We start from the raw sequence: 17003 nt of genomic DNA, 5'->3' as shown, positions 1-17003 counted from the left end.
AACTACTGCTTTATAGACCTACCTTTCTTTGTAGGTCAGCTTTAGAGACGTCTCACACAGCTACCATGTGTGCAGAGGCACATGTAGACGCACAGCATTACCTTTCCTACAGATTCCAAAATCGAGGCTCAGTTGCTGCAGGAGCACACAGATTCATGTATTCCTTGGCTCCACATCTGCAGATTTCACTGCCACCAGGCTGGAGAAGGCCCTTGCAATTGTGTTTAACACTATCTGGTGTTTTTAAAGCCATGATTCTGAGCCTGTGTGTGTATTGCAAACACCAAAAGGAGAGCTTTTGTTTAAAGTTGCTCTGAGTAGATGGAGGGGTGATTGTTTCTCTTGTGAAATGCCTGAGCCACTGCTCTCACTCTTTGTCTCCTTCACTGTCAGCTTCTCTCATCTTGTATAGTGCCTTTGCAAGAAAGATGTGTTGTGTTTGGTGCACACAGGTACAGGCACACAGGAGCTTCAGGCTCCCTGCCTGCCACTGCAGTGTGACCGTTCATTGTATGATGAAAAGCTGCATCACCAGGATTGTGAAGCATTCAAAATCCTCCACATTTTAGGAAACACACAGGGGAAGAAAGAGAGGTATGGCTTTCCAAGCATGCCTACTCATTGTTTTTTAACTCCCAAGTTAATATAGTACTGGTATTTTAAGTGTATATTTAATGAATATAACACATTTTAATTCCTGCAAAAAAATATAAATATGTAATAGATTTTGACTCTGCAGTTATTTAAATCTGGAACATGAGACCTAAGTAACCTCAGGTTCATTTACACTCTGAAATCTGCTACAGATCTATTTACACCCTCAGCCAGTATTGTTATAGCTGCTGGAATTAGAGTTGACTCTGTTTTTCCATTTTTAATCTGTTCTTCCCCAAGAAGAAAAGAGAAATAGCATGGATAGGATAGGATAGGATAGGATAGATCCGTTGGAATGGACCTAAGATGATCATGCAGTCCAACTACAATTATCCTGTGCATTGAAAGGGCAGCAGGTAAAGCTGCAGCCCTCAAATCCATAAAAATGTCCAACTCTGGAAGTGCTCTTTTTTTCAGGGGCTGCTGGTGCTTACAGAAGGGGTAGATGGACTGAAATACGCAGTTTTACCTGCTGAAACCCACCCTTGTGTATTTTGAAACGTGTTCTGGATTGCATCTAGCCAAGAAAGTCTGGAGGAGTTAATATTCCCATTTGGAAGAAGAGCATGTCAATTTGTCAGTAGTATGAGAGTATTCTCTTCTGCCTTCACCTCCTGAAGCAGCCCCAGTGTTGTTTTTCATGGTTAGCTTACTGTGGGCTGTCAGCAGCATGGCCCATGGTGAGATCAGACCCTAGAAGTCCCTGAGTGAAGATTTGGAGGGTGAGCAGAGCCTGTGTGATGGTTGTTGCATTTCAAAACATCCCATCTTTTAATACAGCAGAGTCCCAAGAGCAGCGACCATCAGGCAAAACAAACACAACTGTGCAAAACAAACCCAGTTACCAAAGCAAGCACTGACTTGCTGTAAAGACAGCCCCTTCCTTTACTGGAACAGAAAAATGTTGATGGTAGGTGTTTGCACACACAGGCTGAGGACTGGAGGACTGCCTTTGCTGTGAAGTTTCTTGGCTTCTGGTGTTTTCTGTTGCAACCTTTATTTAAACATAGGGGACAGAAGAGACTTGTTTGTTATGTTTATTTGTTTGTTTGGGGTTTTCTTTTTCTGTGACTTTTAAAGGGCTGAAGAGTTTATTGTGTGTGAAATGCAGGAAGAGTCTAAATGAACACCAGATGAGAGGAAATAGACTGAGGAAAATTAGGGCTATTTGCTACCAAAGGAAGTAATCATTGTACATATATTAAATTCCAGTCTCTAACTGAGAGTGTGTTTTGTTATGCAAGAAATCTGACTGTGGAGTAAAAAAGGACACATGTGGAGTCTTCCCACATCTGGGCTTTAAAAGTGGTGAGCAGAGATTTGGTGTACTGGTGGTAAATAAGGCAGGAGGCAACTTGTACTGAAACAGGCAGTGGGGGTGGCTGGAGAGTGTTCTGCACCCCACCATAGCAGAAGGTTGTTTTGTGGCTCTGTGCAGAAGGGTAAAACAGTTTCCATACATCTGTTGTTTGTAGGTAACGTATAGTCTGACTTTATAATGAGAAGATAAATTCCTTTCAAACGTTCACCTGCCACATTCTCAGCCCATCCATTAGTAGAAACCCCTGACTCACCTTTACTTGTTATTTACCTTCATGCCACTGCTGGGACTGCTCCTTTAGAATACACTGTCCATTTTCAGGGGAGATGACCATTGCCTAATAATCCTCTTAACTGTCTGTAAGGTGAGGGTTTACATGATTGCAGTACTGGTGCTGACTGCTCTGATTCTTTCCTTGCTCTAGTTCTTTCCTTGGTCCCTGCAGACTAATGGCAGGGTGGGTGCCTGTTTTCATTTTGCTGTTGGGAGGCAAAATCACTAGTTGTTTTAGTGATAAACTAGTTACAGTGACTATGAACTGAATAAGGACCTCACAAAACGATTTGAGGAGTGTGTGATACATGGCCTTGGTTTATAAAGATGCCTTAAATCAGCCAGAAATTTGACGTTGCTACTTCTTTTAAACAAAACAGAGTGTTTCTCATTCCTGCAAGCTGGCAGACACCCTGTTCTGTTCAGTTAATTCGGCAAGGACACAGAAAGAGGTTTTTATTCTTTTCTTCTTTAGCAGTAGAAAAATTGTAGCCTGGGGGCATGTTGCTTTGACAGATTGGGGTTATATGATTGAAGCTGACCTGTGCAGCTTCCTTCCCTTTCCCCCTCCTGGCAAGCGGAATGAAGCCTTCACGATTGGAAGTGGCTATCCTTATTTTGCTCTTTATCTGATGGAAGGCCACCACAGCAGCCAAGAAGGACTTCTGATAGATTTTACTTTTCCTGTGAGGGACACTTGAGAGCTCAGTGAAGAGCCTGTAGAAATAGGTATTTTGACTGTATGGGAGGAAAGCATTTAGTCACAGTGAAGAATAGGGGATTGCACAGTCAAATAAGCAGTTCTTGGTAGATTTGAGAGACCATCAGTGGGAAGTAAGAAGAGTGTATTGAATAGGAATGTAGGAAAGCATAAATGGAAATGAACTGAAGAGAGATAATAGCATCATATTTAGAATCTGTCACTTCATCAGAATGTTGTTGACTGGTTATTAGCAAAACAGAAGGAATTGTTTTTTTAAAGGAAGGAGAGTTTCATATCTCTTTCATTAGCGGAGGAACCTGCTGACAAGAATTAAGGCAGAATATTACTAAAGGGGGGCTTCAGCCATCCCCTCATGTCTGCAAGAAAGGGTTGTTTTTAACCCACATCAGCTCAGTGACTGCATGTGCAGCATGGCCCTGAAAAAAAACGAACCCAAACCAAACCAAAAACCCAAACCAAACCCAACTCTGCTGGCAAAACCAAGGCTGCTTTGTACTGCTGTGGGAGAATGGGAAGGAGAGGTTGGGGTGGAAATCCTGTAGGCAACAGTGCCCCTAATGCCTGTGTCATGTAAATACGCCTCAAGTTAGCTGTCCTCAATCCAGGCTGAAACAGGGGCTTTGCATAATCACTGAAGGAGACAGCTCTGCACCTAAAGATGTTACGTTTTGAATTGCCAGAATAGACAAAGGAGACACTATCAGCCCTTCACACATGGGAAACAGAGACAGAAAGAGAGATCTGTCTGGGACACATAGGGTAATTTTGACACAAGGGGTACTTCCACTGATGTGTATTGCAATTGCAAGATCACCCTTCCTTTCTAATACTGGATTTTTTTCTCCCTGAAACTTCAGTTCTTATACAGGATTGTTTACCCAAAACATTATTTCATTTTGCTCTGTTCAATAAATACAGTAGTGATTCTTTCCTCAGGCAGAACTGTGCAGCTTGCATATAAATCTGAATTGCAACACTGCTGTTGCAAATGCTCCAGGGAGCTTCAGGTGGATTTTCCTATTGGGAGTGCCAGGGACAATACTGGAAGGAAAGGCAGAGGTGGGACTTCCGCTTCTGCTTTTCTTTGTCCTCCTGAGGATCACAACCCTAGGGATATATACAAGGGGGTCTTACAAGAGTAGTAATGCTGTTCTGCCCAGCTTCACGTGGGAAGAACAGGAAAAGAAACATCTTACCAACTAGAATGTCCATTTTTCTTACTCAAGTTTGTTAATGCCAGGAAAGCCAGCGAGATTTGGCATTGCATGATCAGACTGGGGCTGTTTGGTTTTTTTATGAGGCAGGATTGAGTGGAACCATCTGGGCTAGGAGAAGACCACACTTCTGAAATGAGCCTTTAGGAATATTTAACTTAAGTAGCTGTCTGGGGCACCATGCTGAAAGGAAGGGCACTCCCAGCTGCATGTATTTTATGGGTTTATTTTATCTCTGATGACAAAAGAGAACTTAGTAGCCTTGTGGTTCCTCATAAATTGCAAGCCACTGCTGACAAGTGGCATTGCCTGTGTTCTCAACCACACTGGCACAAAGTTTCCCCCACTTTCTGGCTCACGATATTAATAACATTGCTACTAATGCACGATGCTTTAGCAAGATAGCTACCTTTTCTCTGTATTTGAAGGCAATCCCCAAGTTATAGTTCATGAATGCAAACTTCAGTATCTTAAGTACTTTGGCTGAATGCTTACGTGGTCATTTGTCTAGTATCAAAGTGGCTCATCTCTCTAGTTCCTGAGGCCCCAGTCTTCCTAAAGGTGTGCTCTTTACTTTCCTTAGAGCTGAGGGAATCTGTACCTCTGAAAGAAGTATCCTTCCAGAAAGCTAAATAAAGGTTTGGGAGCATAACTTCCAGTATATCAGTGACGCATCTCATCTTAGGTGGTTTAAACTTTTCATTTGCACTGCGGTCTCTGTTTGTTTGTTTGCTTGGCTTTTAATTTAAGCTTCACTGGAGCAGCTTCCTAATGTACCTCCAGGGGCCTGATTCCACTGCCAGTATTCCAATTTCCAAAGATACATCTTATTTCTGTGTTAGGAGGCAAGATCCACTTCTGCTTTTCTATGTGACAGACCTGGGAAGGGGCACATCAAATTCAGTATATTTTCAAAAAACATTCTATTCACTATTTCTATTGTCTATTTTTTTTTCTGTCCATGAGATGAATCTTAGAGATTGTTCATGGTAAAATATTTACCAGTGTATCGCTTCAATTAAGATAATAGCTCTTAAAGTGCAGGTATGAAAGAAGAAATACTTGCTCCTTAACCTTTTCTCAGTCTATGTCCTGTTCAAGGTGTCTCTGATTCAATGGACCCTACAAGCTTTGTATTTGATGCTTAGTAATGGATCCCTGAAGTTTAAGTAGAGGGAGAGTGAGAGAAGACAAATGGGACTCAGGCTTACAAGAATCAGATTCATGCCAGCTCTGCCGCAGACACCCATTTGACTTTATGGCCATAATTTTATATTGGTGGTTCCCTTGTGTACAAAATACATTTTCTAATGCTTCTTTTTTAACTTATCCATACTTGTATAGACTGCAGGTTTGGACAGGAATCGGCTCCTCCTGTGTCTTTGGATACCACACAAATGAGTCCCTGATCTTAGGTGAAACTTGCAGTTGTTTCTGCAAGCCATATAATAATAATTGCTTCTACCTGCTACAGGAAAAAATGCAGCCTTTAGATTACATTGGTGTAAATAAAAAGTCCACTACAGTTCACAAGTCAGAAAGTGCTGGTAGTGTTTAGCATCAATGTCTGTTGCTTGAACATCTGGCATTCATCATTGCTTTCCTTTTCCTTCCACTGTCATATTTTATCCCCATCTGTTAGAGGTTTCTTAGCACTGTCTACGTAAATCATAGCTGCATCTCAGTCTGGGTAGTTGAATCATTACAGGCTGCAATGTAAATGAAGGAAAAAGAGGTAAACTTAAGGGAAGTGTTTCTCTTATGCACTCTGCCCCCTTCTTTCTCTCCTTGCACACAGACAGTACTAGACAGTATTCCTAGACAGCGTGATGCCCTTGCTATGAAGAGAGATGGAAAAGCTTCCAAAAATAGCAAATGTCTTTACCAGGCCTAGTTCTGGAGGCAGAAAGAGGAGAAGAGCTGGAGTCCAAGTGGACACCCACTGCCATTGCTGGAAAGATTACAAAAATGTACTGCTTTGGAACAACCCATCAGCAAGTTAATAATCATTTGGGAAAGCAAACATTTCTTAAAAGTCAGACTTCCCAGGCAACGTCTTTGATGTATTTACTTAAAATTAAATTACGCTTATTGCAGTAATTGAGGTTACTGCTAGGAATAATAATATTGAGGGTGCTCAGGAAATATGGGTTAGCCAAAGCAGAGTTTTTACCTTTTTTAGTTTTCTTTTTTCCTTAAAATATGTGCAGTTCCCTTACAATGACCATCACATTGAGCTCTCCCAAGCCCTTCTGGCGGAAGCAAGCCTTTTAGCAGCATTCCAAAGATGCATTTCCGGTGGGGAAATGATCCACCATCACCGCTATATGAAACATTTCCAGTAGCGTATGTGCGCTATCCTGCCACAGCCCCAGTGCACGGTGTCACACAGCCCTGTGCACTGGGAGCACATGTGGTCTTAATTCCCTGCCAGCTTTAGCAACTAGAGAAGGTATTTCCTTGTTTTAGAAACATTCAAGAGACACCACAGTCCCAAGCTGCTAGAAGTCAAGGGAACAGGCCCATTTCCCTCTACAGAGACCTGTTGCAGACTGCCATCACGATCAATCCCAGAACTTTTACCTAGGCACAGGGTGGGCTGAAGCTGGAGGGTCTCTGTACAAGGCAGCTGTCATGTTTGCAGTTCAAGGGACAGCTTGTATTCTTGAGGACTTCATTATAGTTGCAACAGCAAGAATGCCCCTTGTCACCATGTATGTTCCTCCTTGATTGTCTTGCTTTTTGCTCCTTTTTAGTCTCATGTGTCTTAAGTTTGTTTGAACCTATAGCAGATTAGCTGAGAGTGACCTGTGGCTACTATTACTGGTTGTCAACTCATGCCTTCTCTTTCTACAAAGCATATTGCATTCCTGATTTCCCATTATTTTTCACTTACATTTCTGCAGTGCTATCCTTCTACTTACTGCAGACTCCCACATTTCAACTTGGCAGCCAGATCAATCAAGCAGTAGATGTCCTGGTCAGCATCTGCATGAAACGAAAATGATAGCCCAGCTCATATACCAATTGCTGAGCTGTCCTAAAGAGCAAGCCCTGGCTGATGCAGAGGCCACGTGGCCATGTGAAAGGCCAGGCAGTCCCTGAAGTCAAAGTTGCTCTCTGAAGCTGGTAGATTGGTTGAATCCCTATGATTTGTTCTGACATTTGCAGTCTGTGACTGAAAACAAATGTCCTGGTGAAAGCATTGCTACTTGGCAAGACTAAAATGGTGGGCTATGAGAAACACAGGTCTGATGTTGCACAAACTACTTTGCAAAGATATTGCAAGAAGATGACCCAAGAGTGCAGTGGAATGGAGGCTGTGGTGTTGATTCCCTCTTGTCTTTCTGATGTCTGCACTGTATTTCAGCTTGCCAAGCATCTTAACTTGCTACTAGCAGAGTATTTATTTTCCTTTCTCTTCTTCTTGCAGGAAATTCTACTACATCACACTGCTGAGAGATCCCGTATCCCGTTACCTCAGTGAATGGCGTCACGTCCAACGAGGAGCTACTTGGAAGACCTCCTTGCACATGTGTGATGGCAGGACACCAACTCCTGAAGAGCTGCCATCATGCTACGAAGGCACGGACTGGTCAGGCTGCACACTGCAGGAGTTCATGGATTGCCCATATAATCTGGCCAACAACCGCCAAGTGAGGATGTTGGCTGACTTGAGCTTAGTGGGCTGCTACAATATGTCTTTCATCCCAGAGAACAAGCGAGCACAGATCCTGCTGGAGAGCGCAAAAAAAAACCTCAAAGACATGGCCTTCTTCGGCCTGACAGAGTTCCAGAGAAAGACTCAGTACCTGTTTGAGAGAACTTTTAATCTGAAATTCATCCGGCCCTTTATGCAGTACAACAGTACCAGGGCAGGAGGGGTGGAGGTGGATAATGACACCATCCGCAGGATCGAAGAGCTCAATGACTTGGATATGCAGCTCTATGACTATGCAAAGGACCTCTTCCAACAGCGCTACCAGTACAAACGGCAGCTAGAGAGAATGGAGCAGAGGATAAAGAATCGGGAAGAGAGGCTTCTTCACCGGTCCAATGAAGCGCTTCCCAAGGAAGAGACGGAAGAGCAAGGACGCTTGCCCACTGAGGACTACATGAGCCATATTATAGAGAAATGGTAGCCTAGGCAGACTTTTATATTAATGATTCTTCTTGGGTTTCCATATAAAAGATCATGGAAGTAAAACTGCAAAAACCAACAAGAACTATTTTATTTAAAAGCAAGTCTGTAAAACAGAAGGTAGATTGCTTCCTTGAGCAGGGGGTCTTTTTACTGTTTCTTACAAGACCAATGAGATTCTTAAAAAAAAATAATAAAGACATAAAAAAAGCATCAACATGATAATGCAGAGGTAAACCATGCACAAATGCAGCTACCCACTCTTAAGGCCTATCACAAAAGAATGTTTCTTATCCTCACAATTCAAACACCAATGGCAAAAATAGGATTTTTAAGATCTGTTTATGCCCTGAGCATAATGACATAAAGATACAGAATTAAAAACCTAGGAAACAGAGGTTTTCTTCTGTGGGCTTTTTGGAGCTGGGATGGGAATTGCATTGTTTGTAAGTAAACGATAATGGTGACTAAGCTGACGGTGTGCTATCCTGTCAGGCTGTGATCTGAGCACAAGGGCAGTCACTTCATTTCAGCTGGCAGCCACTGCCAGAAAGCAGACAACCATAAAAAAACAAAAGAAGAAGAAAAACATCAGAGGACAAGAAACATTAAAGCAAATTGACTGTGGCCTAGGATATATACTTAGCACAGAGGTTTTGATACACTGCACTGGTATCACATATACATAAGCAACTTCATCACAAAGATAATAGGAAATTCATGCACAGAGCTCCCAGATTTGTTTCACAGGTAGGTCCCAAAACAATTAAAAGCCAACCAAATTCCACAAAGGCTCAAATGTGCACTCACATGCCATCCTGTCATCCTATACAACTGCCGCTCATGCTGTCACCAGTATTATGTGTTAACAGCACATGGAAATCCTCTTCTAAATACAAAAAAAAGGAAGAAGAATTTAAATAGCAATACTCCCTGCACAACAGGTTCCAGGGAAGACCCTGCAAGTAATTAGTGGGAAGATGATGAGGGGGTGATTTTGTTTTGTTTGTTGCTATGTGAAGTGTGAAGTGCTGAACTAGAACAAGCATACAGAGGTACCTGTATTTTTTTCAGTTATTTTTACTTGTTTTTATCAAATGATAGTGGTTATCAGCCTGCTTCCAGTGAGGTCACCGGGACTGATTTAAGGGGAACAGGATGGGGCTCTCTTCCAGAGCTGTGAAAATTTCTGACTATGGGTCTGAACTAATTATGAGACGGTGCACACTGTTTTGGCACCGTGCCTATTCTGCAGCTCTTACTTTACATGAACAAGCTGTGTTCATAAACTGGAAAGGGGAATCATGGATGTTTTTTTAGTCTCAGACCACTTTCAAAGCAGAAATTTTTCAATGCTGTTTTTTAGGGACTGATGTGAGTTTAATCCTCCAGTGTGGTGACAGTCTAACCAGGTTCTGCTTGCTGCCTTTTGAGTCATAGAACAACAATGACTTCTCCAATTCCTATTCCCACTCACCAAATTAAAGTATGGCTTACTTTTTGCTGTTGCAAGCACTTCTTTGTTTGGGTGGAAGCATGGAAATGAAGCAGTTTTTGCGTGTTTCATGTCTCACTCCATTATTACTGAGCCTGTAGGACCTGAACCAGCTACTGTTTAGGGTAAACGATGACCCAGATGGAATATAATTTGATTTTCAAAGGCCATGCTAACTGCAAATCAAATATGGCATTGAAACCACTGGAGGGGAGGCAGAGAGCTGATGCATTCAATTTTAGCATGTCCCTTTTACAGTGTTCCTTTCCCATCACACATAGCCACTGAAGTTCTGCTTGTTTTGTATTTTATTTCACTCTCTGCCTCTGTATACTGTTTCCAAGAGTTTCATATCGAACTGAGTTTTACAAAGGAGGGGCTGCTTTAAGCAGAAGAGCTGCCTTGTTTCTTCTGTGTACACCCTGGGGACACACCTTGCTTCTGAAGATGTTCTTTTCCCAAGTCAAAATTACTAAAAAGTTAAAAACAGAACATGCAAACAGCAATTTGGGCTCAAATACAACCCTGTTACAGCTCTGATCCAAAGCCCACTGAAGGCGGAGTATGCCTTTCCTAGGGAATTCAGATGGGTTTCGAAAAGGGCTGCATCCCGGGGCTGCAAAGTACGCAAGCAAATGGTTATCCATATAGAAGGACAGTACAGTGTTGTTACCCATGCATTCAGCTGGTACCAGTATTTGGTAGTGGTGTTGCTGTCTGTAAGGTTCTGTCAGTGCTTCTGCCACAAAATGGCCCCTGTTCCCAGAGATGTATAGCTTGGCCATAAGCATTTTCTCCTAGCTGAAAAGTGGGAAGCAAAATGAAGCAATTTTCGGTTGTTGGCTTAGGGGCAGAAGGTATTACAACTCCATTTGCTCATCTTTGAATTCCAAGACTGGGAGGAGCTATGTCTGCTAATTCCCAGCGCTTTTATGTGTTGTTGTAACTAAAGAAAACATATTTAAAAAAATGCAATTTTACAGGCTGTTTACCCACGAAACCCATACACACGATATAAAAAGCAACTGCTTTATATGCACAGTTCCCCGCTTTCCCCAAAGGCAATTCACTGTGCATCCTATGTTACGGATCCATCACACACAAGTGGTTCCTGCAGCTAATCCATATTCGAGGTGGACATCGGCACAGGGCCTTGGAGTGAATGCCAAGGCAGGTCCATATATGCTGGCACAGATTCTGAGTGCCGTTCTGTACCGAATTCTGCTCTCAAGGGTGACAGTAAACAGGACTGTGCATGATTAGGACTGGTAACATTTCTTGGCTTGGTTTGCCTGAGTTGTTTCTACGTTATGGGCTCTTGAGTATCCAGCTGGATTCCAATTGATCTGTCTGCAGGGTTCCCTAAATCAGAGGCAGCCTTTGACCTTAGAAGCATGTCAGTAGAAGACCTTGTTCCAACATTTTGTTTGTAATATATTACAGTAGCAAGCAGAAGAAATGAAACTATATTGAAAACTGTCTTGTTAACAGTTTCAGTTCAACCCACAAAAGGACGGCTGACCTCAGCCTAGCACTGTGGCAGAAATGTTTAGACTCAAAACTTGTGTCCAGCAAATGCCTCAATTCTTCCACCTGTACATTGGGAATAACAAATTTATGCATTTTAAAGAGGTAATCCAAGCCACGAAAAGTATAGGGCACTTTGAAATAAAGTCAGAAATATAGTGAATGACTGAAAAGCCATCCCTCACCCTGCACGCTATGCTGGTCTCTTTACAGCTGTAGGCCATGGGTTCATTTATTCCAAGTGCTGTGTGCCAGAGCATGGGTTGCAGAATGTACCTGGTGTGATCTTCTTCTTTTAGAGGGTTTAAGGGAGGGAGCTTTTTTAACATGATGTGTACTTAGGTTTTTTGTGATTTATACATACTACAGTTTGAAGTGGTACAATTAATTTTTAGGACTGATTATTTGATGCTACAATAACATGAAAAAATGCGTGTGTAGTTTTAAAATGAATGGAGAATAATGGCTTTAAGGCACTCTGGCAGAAGTATTGACCAGATAGTACATTCTTGTTCAGTATCTGCCCCTTTCTTCCAAAACATTTTTCCTACGACTTTCAGATGCACTCAGACCTTCTTCACTACACAGTGTTTCTTGAGGGCCTGTCAGTGCATCATGATCCAGGTCAGGATAAGTAAGTGTTGGGTACAATGAGGGCAGGAGAGGCAGTTCCCCTGGATTTCACATTTTACCTAGTTGCATGCTTGTCCATCCCACAGTGTTTCTATCATGGAAAGACTTTACAAAGGCTGGAGCTGTGTAAGGTATTTCTGTGCAGAGCCTTGCACATCTGCCAAAAAGGGTGATGCTCGGAGTGAGGAGTTACCAGTACAAGTAAGAAGTAGAATTCTTGCTTTGGGAGGGTGGAAAGACTAAGACATGCTGCAGTGCTAAGATCTTTGTTGCTTTTAGTCACCTGAACAGTGTTAACTTTACTGGCTGTTCTTGCTGAAGGAGACTTTTTAGTGCTCATTTGTCTCATCCCACCTGGCTCTGCTGGAGTTTTCCTCCTCCAAAGTGTTCCACACAGATGCCACCTTGTACCCTACCCAGGTCACAAAACACAGGATTGGCCAGTTAAGTTGCAAACTCAGGCTGTCACGGAGCTCCATGGCATCAATAAAAACCTCTCACAAAAGGGTCAGTGAATTTCTGACTTGTCTGAATTTCTCTCTTTATGCCCAACATTGTGGAGCACTTCAGGTTGATGGGTTTGCACCCTATAGTCCCTTATTTGCTTACAAAAGTGGGATGGCAACAAAAGCAGCATAAGGAAGATCCCAACAAGCTTTTGAATTCTCTCCAAGGGCTGTCCTGTAGGAGAGAAAGGGCAGCACTGTTGCTGAGAGTATGAGCAAGACAGAAGGACCACCACAGTGGCAGACACATGGCATTTAGGAAGTTTTCACTCTGAGCCCATCAAATCACCTCATAGAGACCCCCCAGCAGCTACAGAAGGTAATGACTAACATTACAGAGCAGGGCCTGACTGAGATTTATACCCTGGGGTTAAAAGCAGCTCTAGCTTCTCACTGGTGTTCATAGTTACTCAAACCCCCTTCTGTCCTATAGAATTTTCAGAATGTCACAAAAATGGGTAGTGCTACAGGAGCTAGCAACACAGACTAATGCTAAATGTTGTATTTCCAGGGGTATAGCTTGGAATGCAACTTACAGTACCGGCTGGATTCGAATCACGGGGTTGGCTGTGTTATCTTTTTCTTCTTGTCTTTACTAATATTTAGCAGATCATATCCCAGTGGCAGAAGCAAATGCAGGATTTACTGGCTGATCAGCAGTAGAGCCAAGCCTTGAAAGCACAGGGCAGTTAGCAGCAGTTCAGATACACCAGTGAGCGGTGGAGCTCATGTCTGCGCACACAATCTGGGCTCCGTAGCTGTTTATTTTGCCCCATCTACAGGAGTTCTGCCAAACTGAATGCAGTGCTGATAAGCACGTGGGTATTAAAGCCTGTATCATCCCAGCTGCAGGTGGTTTTCTGTAATTTTTAACCATGCAAGCTGAGGAAAATCAAGATTTGCAAATGAGTGTCTCATTCCTCAAAGCCCCACACTTCCCCCTCCCTCTTCTCCCCCAGGTGCCTATTCTGCAGACTGGGTTGAGAGAGTTGTACTATAATGAATGATTTTATATTCAAATGGTTTACTGAGCATGATTTGTTTTGTACATATTGGAATATGATTTAACTTATTTTTATTGCCCCTTTTCATCTCTTTTTCATGAGGAGAAGACAGAAATCCCCACCCTCTCTCAATGTGAAGTTCCTCTGTGTTTGTGTGTAGTCTGCCAGGCAAACACGCAACAGCCACAGGATTTCTCACCCTCCCTGCTGGTATCCAATTTTACTTTTCATTGTCATCTGGTTTTGTCTGCGGCTTTGCTTAGATTCTCTTCTTTCCTCTCTGCTGCACAGTCTGCACAGGGAAGGGAAAGGGCAATACTGGCAGGACTCTGTTCCTCTCCCCTTTCTTGTGTGCTTTACCTACCCAAGTACCAAGGAACTCAGTTCTTCTCATCTAGGAGTTGTATGACTGAGAGTAAACAAATACAAACGTTCCCCCACACACCTTCCATCCTCCATGATGTAGATCAAACAGATTCAGCTTCTCTCAAAGTGATTGTGGCTGAAGTCATTCCATTGGGCTGAATGTGTATGGTTTGCACTTTTTCCCCCTCCACTTCAGAAACTTAAAAACAGCAAGAAATGAAAGGCAACTGTTTAACTTGAGCCAAGTAACACTTAAAGCTTTATATATTTATTTATAACATCTTACACAAAGTGTTAAAAGGTGTTTTTTTTCCTTTTCTTCCACAAAAAAAATTGGATTAAGAAAAAATCATCTAATTGTTTTTGTCTAGATCGAGAATGAATGTTAGCGGATGAAATAAACCCTACAATTGAGCATCTGTCGTGTGTGTTGTCCTTGCATTGGCCTTTCCATGCTGTTCCAGTGTAATATGACTTGCATCCTGTATTGCAGAGAGATAAAATGCCAGTCAAGCTGACGGAGAGTATTTGTTTTCTGCTAGCAAACCCAGCCTTCTAACACAGGCATACTTGAGCAGAAACCTCAGTCTGGTTATTACTATTGTTATACTTGAGTCAATGTTACAAAAAGCCCTTAAACCTTGTTTACTTTAAAAAAGTAATTCCCTTTAATACTGTACAGTACTCTTAGCTTTTTAAATAGTCATTGCAATGAATGGATCTGCAGGCAATAAATGGTGGTTGTTATAGCAAATATTACCATGTTTTCTGTTTCATCTTCAGAAGTACTTTCACCAAACGTGGCCTAGGAACATGCTGCTCAATTACAGGGCTGAGGTAAGCTGTGCACCTCATTCAGATACAGTGCAAGTTAGTAATTTAGGGGGTAAGAAAATGATGATACAAGTGCTTTCTGAGAACAGCCAGATGATGATGTGCACATGGGCAATACCACCATTACTTCACCCGAGCATCGTGACACTTCACAACTTCCCCCATCTATGCTGGAGGAGCTGGATGCAGCATATGAACTTTGCCTGCCATGCTGCTTGGGTGTTCTTTTCTCTCCCACCTCTGAAAGCAATCCCACTGGTGTTACTGGAAACCCACCCAAATAACACATAATTAGCAGGAGCACAACACTGCACCTATCCATATTGCTGAGGGGCTCATTTTACTGACTGGGCAGTGCAGGCACTGGCAGAAGGTCTATGTAGGTGTCGGTGCGAGGGAGCCACACTAAAGGCACAGGAGCTTCAGAGTAGTTCACTCCAGGCCATGCCACAAGCCTGCTGCTGGCAGAACCCTCACATCCTGCTCCTTAAGTTTAACGGCTCCCGCACACCGTTCCTGCCGTTGCAGCTGTTGGGAATGACCCCTGAATACCCACCACCGATCCAAGCTCGCTCCACCTCACCTCGCGCGTGGAACCTTCCCACAGCACAGGGCGGCTTCACGCGCCGCGCCTCGCCCAATGCCTCAGCCACAAAATGGCAGCGCTGCCGCAATGGCTTCTTCTCCGTGTCAGTTTCACCACCTTGCTCTGTGGTACCGTCCCACCTAGCAGCCGTTTCTGCCCCTCAGGTAAGTGTGAGCCCGTCTCTCTAGGCCCCAGGGGAGGGCAGGCCATTGGCACCCCTCGCCCCTGTGGTCCGTTTGAGGTGGGCAGGGAGGGCTCGGCGCCCTGTCGGGGGCTGTGGATGTGCCAGGCCCAGAGTAGAGGAGATGGAGATCCCCACGGCTTCTGCGGTCTGCTCTGCAGCCCTCGCTGGGGTTTGTGCACAGGGCTTCTCCGTGGCGGGTTGTGGGTGATCACTGCAGCGGTGCTGCCTCCAGAAGGCACTTTGAGTAGTGGTTGAGCCACCTCCTGCAGTTTGTGCAGCACCACTCTTCTAGCGAGTAGGAACCACAGAGCCTGGTACCTTAGTGGGTGCAGGCTCTGCTGTGACCATGGGCATTTCTGTTGCTGAGACCCAGATGCTTCTGTGTCCAGACCTTTGGGCTGGTGTCCTGTGGTCCTTCCAGGAGGTGTTAAGAGTGTTGACACAGGTCCTTCTGCTACATGGGAGCCCTTGTACTGTGGTTTGAAAGCATGATTTTTCTCCTCATTTACATTCCTTAAAGCCTGAAAGATACTTTAAGAAGTATGTCACAGGAATTGTGTGCAGGCAAAATACTTTCATGTGCATGCAGCCTGTGTGCACCATTTTTATGATAGCTCTTGCTTTGTATCAAAACTAGAAGCCTCAAGGAAAAGGAGGGAGCTTAGCTCACAAGCAGATGGAAGGAAGGCTTCTTCTATTGCAAGAACTGATGTAGGAAGGGGAAAGGAGCAGAAAGGATGCTTAAGCAGACTTTAAAGGAAGTGGGGAAATGGGTTACTGAGGGTAGAGTCTCCAGGGTAGTTTGTTCATTTTTTTGAGATATTTTCCTCCTCATACCGGTGAATGTTCGGTTTCCTTGTGCTCGAGTCCAGGATGCTCCTGTTATGTTTGCTCAGTTTACACTATCCAGCACTGCCTCTGGGGGATATGCTGCCTCAGGTTAATTGGAAGGTGCCCTCCTTTACATCCTGCTGTTACCCTAACAATAAGCAGCCCCTGGCTGCCCTTGCTGCCTCAGGTGACAGCCTGCTCTTCCTGAATGGAAAAGCTGATCCTCACCATAGCGTATTCATAGAATCATAGAACAGTTAGGGTCGGAAAGGACCTTAAGATCATCTGGTTCCAACCACCCTGCCATGGGCAGGGACACCTCACACTAAACCATATCACCCAAGGCTTCATCAAACCTGGTCTTGAACACTGCCAGGGATGGAGCATTCAGTACCTCCCTGGGAAACCCATTCCAGTACCTCACCACCCTAACAGTAAAGAATTTCTTCCTTATATCCAGCCTAAACCTCTGCTGTTTAAGTCTGAACACATTACCCCTTGTCCTGTCACTACAATCCCTAATGAATAGTCCCTCCCCAACATCCCTGTAGGCCCCCTTCAGATACTGGAAGGCCTCCATGCAGCCTCCTCTTCTCCAGGCTGAACAGCCCCAACTTTCTCAGCCTGTCTTCATACGGGAGATGCTCCAGTCCCTCATCATCCTCGTGGCCTCCTCTGGACTTGTTCTAACAGTACCATGTCCTTTTTAT

General features: G+C 43.7%; 1 protein-coding gene across 1 annotated transcript in view; it reads left to right on the top strand.

The window, feature by feature from the left end:
• HS6ST1 (heparan sulfate 6-O-sulfotransferase 1) overlaps positions 1–14275 on the top strand; it is a 189323-nt gene extending 175048 nt beyond the window's left edge. Inside the window, exon 2 of the mRNA XM_034063868.1 lies at positions 7620–14275. Within this exon, the coding sequence (XP_033919759.1) occupies positions 7620–8328 (709 nt within the window). The 3' untranslated portion in view covers positions 8329–14275. The remainder of the gene's footprint in view (positions 1–7619) is intronic.
• The last annotated feature ends 2728 nt before the right edge of the window (positions 14276–17003 follow it).

Source organism: Melopsittacus undulatus, chromosome 6 (genome assembly GCF_012275295.1).
Source record: "Melopsittacus undulatus isolate bMelUnd1 chromosome 6, bMelUnd1.mat.Z, whole genome shotgun sequence".
Classification (NCBI taxonomy): Eukaryota; Metazoa; Chordata; class Aves; order Psittaciformes; family Psittaculidae; genus Melopsittacus; species Melopsittacus undulatus.
The sequence above is the reverse complement of the archived record's forward strand: the minus strand, read 5'-3'. Positions and strand labels throughout refer to the sequence as shown.